This window comes from Juglans microcarpa x Juglans regia, chromosome 7S, assembly GCF_004785595.1.
Source record: "Juglans microcarpa x Juglans regia isolate MS1-56 chromosome 7S, Jm3101_v1.0, whole genome shotgun sequence".
Lineage (NCBI taxonomy): Eukaryota > Viridiplantae > Streptophyta > Magnoliopsida > Fagales > Juglandaceae > Juglans > Juglans microcarpa x Juglans regia.
The window spans coordinates 17048033-17065051 of NC_054607.1; the positions used below are offsets into that span (position 1 = coordinate 17048033).

The following is a 17019-nucleotide window of genomic DNA, read 5'->3' on the forward strand; positions in this document are numbered from 1 at the left end:
CTTTCCTCTTTCAAGGAAATGCAATCTTCTGTGTTATAAGTGTTGGACCTATGGTAAGTACAATAATGGTCTTCTTGGATGGCTAGTCGACCGTCTTTTTGGATGGTAAGTGCCATTCGGTTAAATCAAAACCTTAGGCCTCTCATGGGGGCTTCCTCCCTTTTGTTGTCACGTGGTCATTTTTCCAGCTTCTCGCGAGTCTTGCTCTTAGTTAGTGCCTTCCCTTTCCTGTCTGTCTGCTCTAGCTCTTTCTTCCTTGGTTTGGTTAGGGCCCAAAGTTTGTCTTCGGCATTGATAAAGTTGTCGGCTTGATCCAGAAACTCTCACAGTGTGGCTAAAGTGCTCCTTGCCAATTCTGCCAGGAACTGGGATCTGGGCCATGCCCCTCCTAAAAGTGCCGCTGAAGTTATATTCTCATATTGGTCGTCGATAGTCATGCACTTTTTGTTGAACCATGATATGTATGCTTTTAAACCTTTGTCTTCCACTTACTTAATGGTAAAGAGATACACCGCGGGGTGTCTCATTCTTTTGCTTGCTATAAACTGTGTGAGGAACAGATGGACCAACTCCCCAAAGTTGTTTATGGATTCGAGCGCCAAGGTCCCGAATCATACTCTTGTCGATCCCTTCGAGGTCAGCGGGAAAGCTCTACAAGCCACTTATCTTGGGAAACTATGCAAGGTCATGTGGGTTTTAAAGGTCTCCAGATGTTCAAGAGGGTCCTTAGTCCCATTGTACATGTCCATAAGGGGAATTCAGAACTTTGGTAGTAGGAGCATGACCATCACCTCCACACTATATCATACATGACCATACCTACTGTCAAGAGATCGAGTGTCCTTCACATTTCTCGCACACCTGCCTATACAGGTTCCCGAGGGCCAGGCGTTACTGGAACGTTTCAAGGTGGTGAGTCCCATCTGTCTCTATCGTTTGTCTTTCTCGTGCGAGGGTTACTTCTCAGGTTGGTTTTGCTTATGGGTCGGGCTCCTTGCAGAGGCCTAGTGACTTCTCTTAGAGGAGGGTAGTTGGGTCAGGTTGGGCTTTCTCGAACCTCCCTTTTTTTTTGAGGTCCCTCATGGGCTCATTATTTGGGCATGTAGAAAGAGAGAGAGAGAGGGATAATCCCCTTACATATGTTATAAAAAATTTCAAATAGAATTATTCTATTGGATATACCTCTATAATATCACATGCAAGGAACCTGCTCATTTGGAACCTATTGGAAACAAATCTAATAGCAAATTAAAATAAAATGGTTTAATAATAAACTTGGCACAACTGACCTTACTTTTGTGAGCATGCCCAAAAACAGTGTGCACGGAATCATACTTACTAGACAACTATTTTTTACAACCATCAACAAAAATAATTTTCTTTCATTTTTCGATTCCTTCCAATCATATTTCAAAAATATCAATAAAAGTTTATTTTTATTTATAAAAAATGTAAAGAATTTGAAAAAAAAAATATTTTTATTTAAGTAATCCTATATACCATACTATCTTTTCATTTTCATTCTGCTATATAAAATATGACACATTTATCACTATTAGATGATAAATAATTATCACATTTATCACCACTCAAATGTAAAGAATTTGAAAAAAATTATTATTTTTTAAGTAATGCTATACACTATACTATCTTCTTACTTTCATTTTACTGTATAAAATGTCACATATTTATCACTATTAGATGATAAATAATTATCACGTTGTATATAATGAAATGATAGTGTAGAATATAATATTTTTCTTTTTCTTCACAATTATTAAAAAAAAATTATATTCAACAGTCTTACGCTTTACATTTTTTTATTTTTTTTCTTTCAACAGAAATGCGGCGTAGGATTAATGAATATTCTAAAAAAATATCAAATATTATTTTCTGGCGTGTGGATGTTTAATTATTACAACAAAACATAGTCCCCCACAATCCAAAATGCCAAAAAAAGTTGCCACAAAACTCCCTTTCATTCTACCCTCATTCCTACTCCCCGTCTCCATCTTTCACACCGTCAGACTGTGTTTTCTTTTTATTTTTAAACTTTTTTTTTTCAATTTTGCAATTTTTCTTCCGCAGTCTTGCTTTCGTATCTACCCGCAATCTTCTAGGAGATTTGACCGTTAAAAAAAGGAAGTTATTTCTTGATCTTCCCCACCCCGACACTTTTTAGTTTATAGGGTTTTTGTTCTTTTGGTCCAACCCTAGCCCCTAGGGTTTTGTTTTCTTTCAAACTTATCAGGTTCTGTATTTACTTCAAATTCAGGGCTTTTCGTGCTCCAAAACACAGCATGTGCATACATTTTTTGTTGGGTTTTCCAGAAACACGGTCAAAGACTTTATCTTTGGGAGGCTTTTGTTCTTATACTGATCTGGGGTGGTTTTTCTTGGTTTTTTCCCTTTCGGTTCCAAAATTATAAACTAAGATACCCTTTCGGTGGTTTCTCTTGGATTTTTGTTATTGGACACTTAACGGGTTCTCCTCAAATTACTGAACAAAGTTCTTGTTTGTTGCAAAGCTGCAATTTTCAAGAAGTAGAGTGCACAAGTATTGGGTTTTGGGATCAGGAACAGGATGATTGCCGAGAAACCTAGTTGGATTAGGCATGAGGGGATGCAGATTTTCTCCATTGATGTTCAACCCGGGGGTCTTAGGTTCGCTACTGGTGGGGGCGACCACAAGGTATGGCGCTTTATATCCTTTGTGCTCTGTTTGCTTTCTGATAAATTTCAAGAGAGGAGAATGCTTTGAATACTGAGTTTTAGGTTCTTCATTATGTTGAGTGAGCGCAAAATCGTATCTTGGGTTAAAAGTGTAGTCTTTCTCATTGTTTCCTGTTTCTTTGGTTGCCGAGAGAATTTCTCATAGCTTGTGCCGAGTTTGGTTACTTGGAAATTATGAAGACAACAGATATTCACGCTTTGAGTTATATATTTGTTATGAAAAACATCTAGAACTGCGTGCAATCAGCTCCTTTTTTCCCTATTCCTTCAATTTTGAAAGCAGAAAATCCAAAAACTCAGCTTTGATGTTGGTCATAGTGCAGGAGTTTAGTGTGATTTAGTGTTGGTAAAGAGTGCTTAAGCACAAAAAGCCTAGGTTGGAGCCCGTCGCTTGCCAAAAGCAAAGCTTGTTTACAAAAGCGAGCATTAAGCAACCTTTTAAGTGTGTTTTTGGTTTAAGTCGAAAAAAACTCTTTTAGCATTTTGGGAAAAAGGAAAAGCGAAATCAGTTTAATTATTACTGTTTGCACGGGCTATTAATTTAGATGAAGTAGATGAGGAAGATGATGAGGTTTTCAAATCTTTTAATGACAATGATGATGGTCCTATGCTTAATGGCGAGCATGATTAATACTTCGACCCTATATTGCTAATGTTAGCATAGAAGTCAATGCCTACAATACTTGTGCATTTTTGGTCATTGTCATTGTCTTTTGGTATATTCTGATTCAACCTTGTACTTTATTTTAAATATTGGCTATCGGATGTCATGGCTGTATATATTGTAAAGCACAAGAGTATTGTATAGAATACCATGTTTATATTTTATGTAATTAATCACTCACTTGATATTCATGTTGCTTACTTCTCTAACAAATTGATTTAATGGGCCAAATATACTATATTGCTTTTGTAATTTTTTATTGCATTTTATGAATGTTTTGTTATTATTCATTATTTTTAAAACTGTGTATTTACGTCAATTATATGCACACTTTGCACTTTGAACCTAAGCTCTAGGCTGCTTCTGCACTTAAATGTACCTAATGCTATCACTAACGATAGTGCGACTTGTGTTTTTGCTTGTAATAGTCAAACCTCTTGTCTGAGAGGCACACCCTTCTAGGATAACCGGTGTTGTTAAAAGGGCTAGGCACACTTAAGTGCAAACGCTGTCTAGAGCCTAGGCGCGAATCGCGAGTAGGTGCCTGATTGAAGTAGGCGTATATTTCTAAAATTAATTTATAATAACAGAAAACCCATAAAATACAATAAAAAGGTTTACAAAGCAAGATGGTAATATCTTTAGCCTATTAACTCAATTTATTAGAGTAATGCAACATGAAAATCAAGTAATCAACTAATTACATTAGATTTAGAAAATTTTGGTTAAAACACCCTTGTGCTATGGTGTACTTGGGTTTAAGATCCTGTAAATGTTTTTTGAGAATTAACCATGCGGAATGACTTGTGAGTTAATTAGAAAGATGACCCTTTGATAATTTCTTTCGTCCATCAACAGTAATAGAAAACACATGAAAGCTTCACAAATTGCCACGTGTCAACTTCAATTTTAATAAAATTTTTATAACAAAACATATTTTTATTTAAATATATCAAACTTAGAAAAAAAAAAAACTGGAACTCCCATGTGGCGGGCAAGCATTACTTAAACATAACATTTCATATAATTCTCGTGCTTTACTTGATATACAGATAGATGATGCTGATTGCCACTCATTAAAAAAAAATATTTTATAGTCATAATCAAATTAAAATACATGCTTGAATTAAAATATACCAAAAGGGATATTGACTTCTATACTAACATGAGAAATCAAATATCATTCCATCTAGAGAGCCAATTTGGTCTATTATATCTAGTTCAACACATAAGCATCACATATGACATTATGTGGAGCTATGGTATATAAATGATCTTCAATATCATCTAATACTGAAGATTATCTTTCTACATCATTTTTTGGTCTGGAAATGATATTTTATAATTTTCTTTTTTTAAAAGATTATAAAAGTGCTATTTTTTGTGCTTTAAACTCCCCCAAAAAGCCCCAAAAAGCGTGCTTTCGTAAATGCTCTTCGCTCTTGATAAGCAAAGCGCACTTTTAACTACATTGGGGATAACACAAACCAGTAAATAGCACAGCCCTTGGAAGAAGTGGCAATGAGCATGGGGTAGCTTAAGCTTGTAGCCAGAATTTTTGAATGCCGCAGAGCCTCACCTCCAAAATGATCTCTCTAGTCGGGGAGTTTGAGCTGGAAATTTCCAAGAAGTGGTAGTTTGAGCTGCAAATTTCCAAAAAGTGGTTGATTGAGCTGCAAATTGGTCATTTTGGTAATTTGGGTGCAGATTGAAAAATGATGGTAGTTTAGGGAAGCAAAATGTACTTTTCGCAAATATATAGATATTTTATAATCACCTCACCCACTCTCTTCTGTAACTCTCTTTTTTTTTTTCCTCTTCTGTAACTCTCTCTCTAAACAATTTGGAATATCTATCCCCCCCTGATTCAAGATAAAAAGTACTAATTTTCAATTATACAATTCATCACATAGTATCGATCCTGTTTAGAAAATAAAACATTTTAATGAAACTTCGTTAAATGTATGCTCTTATCAAACCAGAAGGTAAGGTATCAAAAATATTTTGGCTTAACTCAAATAAAGCAAATTTTAAAGAGGTACTCACTTTTCAAAACAAAACAAAGCAAATTTGTACTATTGGTTTAGATCCAGTCTGATACCATTCAAAGTGAATACTATCTTGGGACATTCCAAATTGGAATAGATGGCTAACATTATGAGATAGGAGTACCGGCAGGCTGCAGCCTGGTGGTCAAATGTTGGGCTTGGGATGGACATTAGACTCAAATATCTTGGGTTTGATTTTGCATTGGGAGTTTACTTTGATTACCTCATACACGGTTCTGGTGGGTGGGGTGGTGTGTCCGGGATTTTCTTCTCAAGATTGGTTCTGAAGGGTTCCCACCCTGGTGATGTTCCATGCCATTAAAAAAACTATTGATAGAGGGTGATGTTTCATAGCTACGACTTGTATTAATAGTGATATCGTATGCACTTGGAGATCTTGCATTGGATCCTTTCTGTTACAGGTTAATGATTTCTATTTATTCAGTAGTATGCAAGCATTAACTATTATATTGGTAAATCTGAAAGCTTATTTGTTCATGCCCTTGAATGCAGGTCCGTATATGGAACATGAAATCTGTTAGCAGGGACTTGGGAAATGATGAATCTACGCATAGGCTTCTTGCAACCCTCCGTGATCACTTTGGTTCTGTCAACTGTGTCAGGTGGGCTAAACACGGTAGGTTTGTTGCATCAGGCTCTGATGATCAGGTGATTTTAATTCATGAGAGGAAGCCTGGTTCAGGAACCACTGAGTTTGGCAGTGGAGAGCCCCCGGATGTTGAGAACTGGAAGGTTGCAATGACTTTGAGAGGACACACTGCAGATGTGGTAATGAAATTGCTTTTAATAATGAACACTATGCAAGCATACAAAAATAGAACATTTTATTCTATTATTTTTGAATTATTTTGTCTGGCTGCATGTGAATGTCCTTTATTGCTTCTGCCGTCTCATATTGTTTGTACACTATCCCCACTTTTGGGTCATCCCAAAGTATAGTCCCCTTTTTTTTTTTAATAATATTTTTATAAGTAAAATATATATGTGGACTTTAAGTGGACAAGTATAGTCCACTTTTAGATGTCAATGGAAAAAACCTAATAACCTTCCTTACTTAAGACTTCAATAACTTTCACTTATAAAAAATATGTTTATTTAAAGTTTAAATTAAGAGGTGCGATTCTGGAAACTGATATTTTTTATTTCAAAAGCAACATATTAATTGGTAACCTCTAAAACAATGGGATTTTCTAAGGTTGCAAACAATTTGGATGGGGAGTATTAGTTGATATCTTTAAAAAATAATATTTATTGCCATCTTGTTAATTACTCCAAGCGACTAATGCTATCTGGTTAATTACCTATCAAAAATATTTTTATGTGCAAGCAAATGCCGCCTATGTATGATAATACAGAAATGTGTTCTCATCGGGCGTCTTCTAACCTTGGAGGTTAATATTCCATGCTTGAAGTAGGTGGATCTTAATTGGTCACCAGATGACTCGACCCTGGCAACTGGGAGTTTGGACAATACTATCCATATTTGGAATATGAGCAGTGGCATTTGCACTGCTGTTCTTAGGGGTCATTCTAGTCTGGTCAAAGGAGTTGCTTGGGATCCCATTGGCTCATTCATAGCTAGTCAGTCAGATGATAAGACTGTCATTATTTGGCGAACAAGTGATTGGAGCCTTGCTCACAGGACGGATGGTCACTGGGCTAAGTCGGTATGTTCATCAATCATAAATCTTTGTACTGTTTCAGTTTTAATCTCTGTTTCCTGATGGGAGTACGTTCTTTTCAGCTTGGATCAACGTTTTTCAGGCGGCTTGGATGGTCCCCTTGTGGCCATTTTATTACTACCACTCATGGTTTTCAGAAGCCAAGGCATTCTGCACCTGTTCTAGAGAGAGGGGAATGGTCTGCCACGTTTGACTTCTTAGGACATAATGCCCCAGTTATTGTGGTGAAGTTTAATCATTCCATGTTCAGAAGGAATTCCACCAATGCTCAGGAAGTGAAATCTGCACCTGTTGGGTGGAGTAATGGGGCTTCAAAGACTGGAGGCAAAGAACCGCAACCATATAATGTTATTGCAATTGGGAGTCAGGACCGCACTATAACCGTATGGACAACTGCAAGTCCTCGTCCTCTCTTTGTTGCCAAGCATTTCTTTGCTCAGAGTGTTGTCGATTTATCTTGGTATGGCTTAAATCTCCAGGAAAAATGTAACCATTATGTTTGCATGTGTGAATTTTGACTAACTATTCTTCTTTTGCATACTCTGAGTTTTGACTTTCCAACTGTTGTTCTTAAATCTTTTCTCCTCTTAAACTCTTTATTCTTTTTCTGGTAACAGGAGTCCTGATGGATATTCACTGTTTGCCTGCTCTTTGGATGGGTCGGTGGCTACTTTCCATTTTGAGGTGAAAGAACTTGGTCACAGACTAAGTGATACTGAACTGGATGAGTTAAAAAAGAATCGTTATGGTGACGTGAGAGGTCGACAAGCAAACTTAGCAGAAAGCCCAGCGCAGTTATTGCTTGAAGCAGCTTCATCTAAACAAAACCCAAGGAAAAAAGTTGCTAATATTCATCAAAAGCAGACCCTCATAAAATCTTCACTTGATGCGGGGGTTGCAACAAAGAGTGAGCCTCAAGCTGATGAGGGGAAGAAGACTAGTGGAACGGCTAGTGATGGTTTAAATAAAGTGACTTCTGGCCGAATTTCTAGTCCTGTAAAACAAAGAGAATATAGGCGCCCTGATGGCCGAAAGAGGATCATTCCTGAAGCAGTTGGTCTGCCAATTCAGCAGGAGAATATCTCCGGTGGGGCTCAGGCCCAGGCACTCGACTTTCCTCTTATGTCATCTGATCATGGAAAGGATGATAATGGTATGGTACACACTGGGGTGGGCTTTAAAGAAAGTTCTGTCAGGGGAACAGTAGGCAGAAGCTCGGATGTAAAGGAACGTTCTGGGGTCACTGCTAGGGCTTCAATTGCCGAGAGCCTAATTATTGAGAAAGTTCCAATCTCCACAGCCAGAGATGGAAGCATCAACGTGGAGGAGTCGGGGGCTGCCAAGGCTTCTACTTCTTTGCCTGGTTCTAGTAATTCTCTTTCTATCAGGGTGTTTGATAAGAAAGAAGGAGAAGATGCATTACCAATTTGCTTGGAAGCTCGGCCTAAAGAACATGCTGCAAATGATATTGTTGTGGTGGGCAATACATTAATGATGAGAGAAACAGAAATTGTATGCACAAGGGGGTCTCAAACACTTTGGTGTGATAGGATTGCAGGGAAAGTCACTGTTTTGGTTGGAAATGCCAACTTCTGGGCAGTTGGATGTGAAGATGGATGCATACAAGTAATTCTCAAAATTGAACATTATTATCCTTTTTTAGTCTAGAAATGTTCATGGAATTTGAGCGCACTGCATGATATATTTGCAGCATTATTCTCCATAGTTTGCAATCCACATCTTTATAGCAAACCCTCGATCATGATATTAGTCCTGATTGGTGACTGATTATAATCTCAAACCTATAAATTCATTTTGTGTTGTTACTATTGCCTTTGCAGATGCAAATTTTCAATTGCCAACCCCTATAGCGATTATTTTTCTTACCCTATTTAAGGAATTCATTGATAAGCATTGATAGATTTTTCTAAACATGGCCAATAATTAGCTTAGGTTCCCTAGGCTTGTGGTTGAATTTGGTATTATAATCAAGGCCAAAAGGACAAAGAGTATCCTATCAGAAAATCTCAGTTAAATATATAAAGATACAAAGAAACACACAAGTGCGCACGCACACATATTTGATAAGTGAAGATACAAACATATGTTTATGTTTGTTTTCCCTTGGAAAAGGTTTACACAAAGTGTGGAAGGCGAGCTATGCCGACCATGATGATGGGATCAGCAGCAACATTTATAGATTGTGATGAGTGCTGGAAGTTGTTGCTAGTCACAAGGAAAGGATTGTTGTATGTTTGGGATCTATACAACCGGAACTGTCTCCTTCATGACTCACTGGCATCTCTTGTTGCCTTGAACCCAAACGCATCATCAAAAGATGCAGGTATCGTGCCTCTCATCTTTTCTTTTAACAAGGTTTTTCTTGTTTATAAAATCATCAGGAATCCCTATGCTTTTGTCTGGGTGAATTTTGAAACTTTTTTTTTTAATTCCTTGAGAACTGTGCACTGATGGTTCGGTGTCATTTTCTTATAATCTTTCCCTCTAGGCACAATCAAAGTTATATCTGCAAAGCTATCAAGATCTGGTTCTCCTCTGGTGGTTCTGGCCACTCGCCATGCCTTCCTCTTTGATATGAGTCTCATGTGTTGGCTAAGGATTGTAGATGATTGCTTCCCAGCTTCAAACTTTGCTAGCTCCTGGAATTTGGGTTCAGTTCAGAGTGGCGAGCTGGCTGCATTGCAGGTTGATGTTAGGAAGTATATGGCAAGAAAGCCTGGTTGGAGCAGGTTTGTACTTCAATATGAATTCTTGATGTGTATTTTACTTGAATCCCATGTGTCAACCGACAGGCCGTAATTGAAGATTGAATTAGATGTACAGCCCAAAAAATCTTGGGAGTGAATGATTCTGTCTTCTTCTTCTTCTCTCTCTCTCTCTCTCTTTTTTTTTTTTTTTTTTTCAAGCGGAAAAGTACACAAGATTCTATGAGATTTTATTACCAGTAATAGAAGTGCACTTTGTGTTGTGAATAATTACTATAGCATTTTTCTACTCAATTCCAGAATGATGACCATATTGGTGTTTTTATCTTTTTCCTCTTTGCGATTGGCTTTCAAACGTCTGGAATTCTTTTCTGAAATTCTCATGACATATTATTGAAAGTTTCTGGATTGATTCATTTGTGCCTTTTAATTGAGTCTTATTAAAAAAGAAAAAAAGAAAAAAAAAAAGTTTCTGGATTGATTCCTCAGTTTCAAGTACTCCTGATGGGTGTTTATAAATTAGTAATTCAACCTATAAGTTCACAATATAAATTAGTATGCCACTCCTACAGTTGACCAGTGGCAATTTGTTATTTGTTGTTACAGAATGACTGATGATGGAGTGCAGACACGTGCTCACTTGGAAGCACAGTTGGAATCCGCTTTGGCTTTGAAGTCCCCTCATGAATATCACCAGTGCCTCCTGTCATACATACGCATTCTTGCGAGGTCCACCACCTTCCTCTCTATTTCTACTTTTTAATCCTTTTCATTTTTTTTTTTAAATCTTTCATTTTAGTAATTGGCCTCCAATATAGGAGTGATATTCTAGTTCTGTTTGGCTGAGGCCAGAGAGCTTTCCCTTAATATTTTTTTGTTGTTTTTTGTTTTTGGTTCTTAATGAGATGTAGCCTCTCAGGCTTGTTTTAGAAGATGCATGAATTGGGTTAAATTTGGAAAAAAAAAAAAAACAAGGATGGCTATATGACTGCTGCTTGGGGTGGCAGCCAGAGGCAGATAGTGGTCACTGGATTTCCGGCTGCTGGCGGTCGGAGTCTGCTGGATTTCTGGCCTCCACTGTCCAGAGAATTTAGAATCGCTGCTGGTCGGTGGTCAATGGTGGATGCCATCCCTGAGCTGGAGCCAGATTGATGGTTCTTACCCCGGCCATCTCTCAAGATGTTGAGTGATGGTTGAAGTGGTGGCTGGAGGTCTTTGAAATAATTAGGATTAGGGATGTTACACTTTATTCTTTATATTAACTAGTGTGGGTGTGCACATTTTATCATTCAACAGAAAGCTGATGTGTGATGGTGTGTTTACATTGATTTGTTGATTTGATGTATAATCTACCAACTGATGCGCTCGTGGACATGCATTTTTTATGGGGCTTCTCATTGGACTTTGTTTATTCTAGTGCTTTCATCTTTTGTCTTTTGTTTTTGTTTCTTAGAATCTCACTGCTATAGTGGTAATGGCGGTGATGTATCATATATGTGAATGGGATATCTCAATTATTAAAAGGGGATGTCATTACCTAATATCTTACATAGTTTCTTTTATATTCCTCCTCATTTGTACTTATAAAAAAAATATTTCTCATTTGTAATTCAATGTTTTAGTTAAATAAAGTTTTGTTCAGGTTTGGTTTCATAAACGCTTTTGTGTAGGTGTAATGTAATACCCTCTTCCCGTAGGTATAGGAATGCTACTAAAATGTCTAACTTATGCCAGGTAAGAGATTCACATAACAAGGAAACTTTTACCTCATTTTTTTGAAATCATAAAATTTAAAGTATAACATATATTGTCCAGAAAAGTGAAATAAAAAGGGTCTTGTAGCATGGAAATTGTAAACTAATCCTATGTGTAGAAACACTTATCCACTATGTCTTGAAATCCCATAACACATTGTCTCTGTGTGGCCTGCCTGCTCATCATCGTGATCCTCTTTACCTGAACCTTTAAAATCATAAAATCATACAAAAGTGAGTTGAAAGCAGTAAATAACACATCATACAGTCAATATTTAAATGTAGGTTTTACTTGGAAAACATTTAGGTATCGTTTAGATTTGAAGATGAGTTGAGTTGAGTTGAGATGTGTTGTGAATAGTGGTGAGACGGATTGTGAACAGTAGTGAGATTTGTGAGTTAAAGTTGATGAATAGTAATGAATAGTAGTGAGATAAATTGAGATGAGTTGAGATGGATTGTGAATCCAAACCGGGCCTTATAGTTACACAACAAGAGCATTCAACACGTTCTATGCAGGATTTATTTAACTTGTATTTCACTTGCATAATAGCCATCATACTTTTCTTTGTGCACTGGTTCCATTGCTTGTGACCACAAGGAGAACTGCTTAACTTTCCCATAACTTATTCATCTTTGGTCCCACTACCTGTGATCACAAGGGTGACTGCTTAATTACTCATAACTTTGGTTGACTACACTTTTAAGTAACCGTCCCTCATTTCAGCTTGCACATCCACCCATAACATTGCATTGGTACCATTCATCTCTTATGGCTATTATTTAAAGTTTCAATCATGACTTGCCTTTAATCTTTCTTATCGTTATATGATAATAACGTGAACTAATTTAACATGAATATGGCATAACAATAATTGCATTGCTTATCGTATATTACAGCATCATGGCATTAATATCAAGCATTAGCACGATATAAACTCCAACACGACATAATAAGCGTTATATTCATCATATCATTACCTTCATCCTATTTGCAAAACATCATATAATGGCATCCATAAATTACTTTCATCATAGCGTAGGTACGTAAGGGCTTTCAATGAACTATGAAGGGCCATACATAGCGTATAAAATCAACTACATTTTGTAAGCAAGGACAAAATGTTTACCACACATAGGTATGATTAGGACTGAGCAAAACTTTGAAAATCTGATTCTGCTTTGGCTCTGCTCAGAAAAAACGGAGTTGGAGTCCTTTTTTTTTTTTTTATTTTTCAGTCGAAGCCGGAGGTGTTGCTGGATCGACTTCGGCTCCAACTCCGACTTTATGCTTCGACTTTACCCTCCAACTCCAATATTTTTTTTTATAGGTAGAAATATTATATATATCAATAGGAGTAACCAAGTACACTGGACGTATACAAGAAAACACTTAGCCCAGACTAGAGAGCTCCTAATGACCCAAAAATCCTGTGAAAATTAGAAATCCATCCAAAATACACCAAGCCCGAATTGGAATAGAACACACCAACCCCAACCCCAACCCCTTGCTTCCCGTAAGCTTGTGAAAATTAGAAATCCATCCAAAATACTCCACCCGAAACTCCCTCTACAAGGACGTCTTCATAATGCCCTCCCTTTAGTCTTCTCTCGATTTGATCTACCTCCCTTAGCGTCGTAGTTGATTGCCCATGAAAGACGCTTTAATTCCTTACTTTTCTTAAAACTTGATTTGGTTTCAAGCGAGTGGTCTGCCTCAATCGCAGTGAGTAGTGCTTTAAATTGGTCTTCACATCCTCCATATGAAAGCCCCACAATATGCTGAATCTTGTTAACCTTATGCAGAACCCAATCTGATGGTAAACCCGCTATATTGTTTATCGGAGGAAGAGAAATCAGGGGAACAACATTATTCCTAGATAGTTCCCAACTGCACTCCCGACCCTAGACATTCCTCCTCACAAGGCACCAATGACAAACCCATAATTTCCTCCTCGCCATATCCTGCATTCAAATCTCTAACCTCCTCAACAACTATATTGTTGCTGTCACCATTAAAGGTTCTTTCACCTCCGGCATAGGTGTCTTCGTTCCATCGACGAGGACATTGCTTGTCGGTGCTCCACCCTCGATGATATTTTCTATGCCACTTTGTTAGACCCTACTGCTCCCTTAGGAGGCATAGAATAGGTAGGGGAAGCACTACCTTTTGTTACCTCATTTTCATCTTCTGAAAGACGCTCGACTGCTTCTTCTAAAGTACTCAAAATCCTGGAAGGACCCCCATTCAACTAGTGAACCCTGGAAAAAGGTACCAAGCCCATTTACAACTGGTGATTGAGGGCAGTCAGACGGCAAGCTACCAATGTCCTGAGTGATACTGGCGTGAACAGTGATGCCGTTGTCCGACGACCCTATCTGTGACGACGTCGAAATGCTCTTTGCTGGCGCGCTTGAGGCCTTCAAACCCGTAGGATCTACCCCCCCCCCCCCCCCCCCCCCCCCCCCCCCCCCCCCCCCCCCCCCCCCCCCCCCCCCCCCCGCGCGTCTGTTTTCGACCTGCCACCCAGACCCATGACCAGGTCCAGCCCCTGGTTCAAGAGAATTAGAATTTTAACCAAAGTGGTAGAGGGTAGCAGGTGGAGGAGGTCTTGTGTTTGAGTGAGATTTTGGGTGAGATTCAAATGCCCAGAGGACTATTCCTAAGTGTTCTTGGAGCCTTAGTCAGGGCTAAGATTTCTAAAGGGCCAGGTCCATGATATGTCACTTTCTTGGGCTTAAAACCCAGTTTCCAGAACTCCAATTCATTGCCCTGTATTTCATGTCCATAATGGGCCAAACGTATGGATCTTGTAGAAATTCATGGGCAGTAGCCAGTAGGTCCAACAAAATTATTCTCATATCGGCCCTAAAAAAATTGGTCCCGGGTGCTACATGCAACCATATCATAAGTACAATACTTCAGTAGTACTCCGGTAAATTTTGGGGTTCATAGTTTTTGTCTCATGAGCATTCTTCGATGAAAAGAGCAGTTGCAACTCACCTTGTGCTTGCATTACTAGAAAACAACATATGAGCCTCTTCCTGAGCATGAACCATAAGTTTTATTGTAGGATGTTGGACTAATGTACATACGGCTTTTGATTTATAGGAACCAAACAATTCTATCCTTTAATGCAGAATATATATTGAACAGTGAACACAGTTGGCATCTATCCATGTGCCAGTATAGGTAACGAATATCTTTATTTTCATTATTGCAGAGAAGCAGATGAGTCTCGTTTAAGAGAGGTCTGTGAGACTTATCTTGGACCTCCGACTGGGATGGCTGAAGCTGCATTTTCAGATTCAAAGAACCTGGCATGGGATCCTTGTGTGCTTGTAAGACTTCTGTACTCTTCATCAATATTTTTTTCATAATTCAGTTGGTAGAATCTGTCTGTTGGCTAAACGTTTTAGCATTTTTTTGTACTTGATAAATCTGATATGCTCTTTATATGCTGTTTATTTCTTTCTATTTTGTCTGTTTTGCATTTATATTGGCTCAAGTGTGAAGGGTCTTGGTCTTGATGGTATTTTCCCTCTTAGACCTAGGTCCAAGGTTCAAAGTCTCAGGTGCAAACAATTTTTAGAGGCCATGTCCCATGGTGAATAGCCAATGATTTTCCTGATTCGTGTGATGGGGATGCATTACACGGTTCCAGAGTTTAACTGAGTTAAACACATGTTGCATTTGCATGGTCTTAGAGATTCATCATCATCAAAAAGCTATTTTGATAATTCAGTTTTATAGGAAGTGTGCTAGTATGTAATTGCTTTTGGCCATTATATGTTATCTCTAGGGAGGGGTGGGCGATCGACCCGTTTAAATATCTTATGATGGATGAACTATCTAGATGAAATTTGCCGGTCAACTATATGATAATTTATAGTTTTTAGCTTTTGTTTTGTCACGTTGGATATGCCTATATTTATCTGTGAGACCATTCTCCATCTCCTCGAATTGAAGAGCTCAAAACTGTTCTACAATGCCTCTGTTGGTGCCTTAATTTTGATAGATAGCCCCAATGTATGCATCCTACGTAGAGAATCAGAGGCTTTAGACCGATGTTGGTGAGTCTTCTACTGCAGCTTCTCTTCAAGTGGTGCATAGTTCGAAGTGAACATAACAGCTACGTTCTACAGTACTTAGGCTGCTTTATAGATTCGTACCTCTGTGATGCAAGAGTTTGTTGTGGGGCCTTTGTTGCAGGGTGAATACCAATTCCTTTAGGATACGAAAAAAATACTTAAGAATAGGTCTTATAGCCCTCACCCAACTCCAACCTTGATTCCTAATCTTTTCAAGTTCGTTCTTAAGTTTTGAGTCCTGAGGGGCTTGTGTAAGTTGAGTCTTATGGTTCTCTGCAGGGAATGAGAAAACACAAACTTTTAAGGGAAGATATTCTTCCAGCAATGGCATCAAACAGAAAAGTTCAGAGATTGCTTAATGAGTTTATGGATCTCCTATCCGAATATGAGAGTGCCGAAACTAATTTTGACCAAAAAAATCCCGCTCCACCAACATCATCCCTGATGGCGACTGACCAAGGGGACTCTGCCGTACCAGCAGCAGATCAAATGGACTCCGCTCCCACAATGACGGACCATATGGATTCTGGCCCGGCAGCTATAGATCAGCAGGACTCGACTGAGCTGATAAAAGATCAAGCAAACTCTGCTCCACCAGTAATAGATCAAGTTAATTCAGATCCGCCAGTGACAGATCAAGTTAATCTGCCTTCACAAGCTAAAGATTCAGGTTCTTGAATTCTCTCTCTTCTCTTGAATTAATTCTTTCGACCACCTCTCCGAAGCTGCACCTGGGTTTGAAACAAGATTTCTGACAAATGATGCACGAAAAAAAATCACATATTGCCTCTTTCTTCATCCTCAGCTTTCTGTTAACAACTTGATTGATCAATTTCTTTCTTTCCTTTTTTTTTTTTTTTTTTTGTATAATATTAATCGTAATGGTGAATTAACATCCTTCCGAAGCTCCGTGTCTTCTTTGATTAGGTAGAAGTAGGTGCTAAGTTGTTTTGTCCCAAGAAGTTTGATCAATCAGTGTACAATGTGTAAGTTTGCCTGGGAATTTGTATTTTGTTTTTGGTTTGCTCAATCAATCTCTCATAATTCAATGGTTTTTGTTTTGTGTACATGGGATATTTACCTTCGATGTCTAACTTTTGCATGCAGAATTGTTATGAAAACAAGAAACTAAGCATTGGATAGTGAGTTGAGTTGAGTTGAGTTGAGTTGAAATGGGATGGGATGAGATGAGATGAAAGTTAAAAATTAAATAAAATATTATTAAAATATTATTTTTTAATAATAATATTGTTTTTAGATTTGAAAAAGTTGAATTGTTTATTGTATTGTGTATAGAAA

At 38.0% G+C, this 17019-nt stretch overlaps 1 protein-coding gene across 3 annotated transcripts; it reads left to right on the forward strand.

Moving 5' to 3' along the window:
- The first annotated feature begins 1950 nt into the window (after window positions 1–1950).
- On the forward strand, window positions 1951–16769 carry LOC121241050 (protein HIRA). 3 transcript variants are annotated; one of them, XR_005935639.1, is made up of 11 exons: window positions 1951–2692; window positions 5959–6234; window positions 6882–7133; window positions 7211–7608; window positions 7766–8774; window positions 9282–9492; window positions 9658–9898; window positions 10481–10603; window positions 14853–14970; window positions 15648–15842; window positions 16000–16205. XR_005935639.1 is itself a non-coding variant. In XM_041138650.1 (10 exons), the coding sequence occupies exons 1-10, from the start codon at window positions 2585–2587 to the stop codon at window positions 16396–16398; spliced, it is 3135 nt and encodes a 1044-aa protein (XP_040994584.1). In that variant the 5' UTR covers window positions 1953–2584; the 3' UTR covers window positions 16399–16769. The 3 variants fall into 3 exon arrangements, 2 of the variants coding, with proteins under 2 accessions (XP_040994584.1, XP_040994585.1); XM_041138650.1 differs by lacking the exon at window positions 15648–15842 and having other exon boundaries at window positions 1953–2692; window positions 16000–16769; XM_041138651.1 differs by lacking the exons at window positions 1951–2692; window positions 15648–15842 and having other exon boundaries at window positions 6096–6234; window positions 6879–7133; window positions 16000–16769.
- Window positions 16770–17019: the final 250 nt, after the last annotated feature.

Excerpts from the sequence above, each read along its gene's own strand:
- LOC121241050 (XM_041138650.1), top strand. The coding sequence starts at position 2,585 with ATGATTGCCGAGAAACCTAGTTGGATTAGGCATGAGGGGATGCAGATT. Across the intron at positions 9,493-9,657 it reads CGCATCATCAAAAGATGCAG|GCACAATCAAAGTTATATCT; the intron begins GTATCGTGCCTC and ends CTTTCCCTCTAG. Across the intron at positions 9,899-10,480 it reads AGAAAGCCTGGTTGGAGCAG|AATGACTGATGATGGAGTGC; the intron begins GTTTGTACTTCA and ends TTGTTGTTACAG.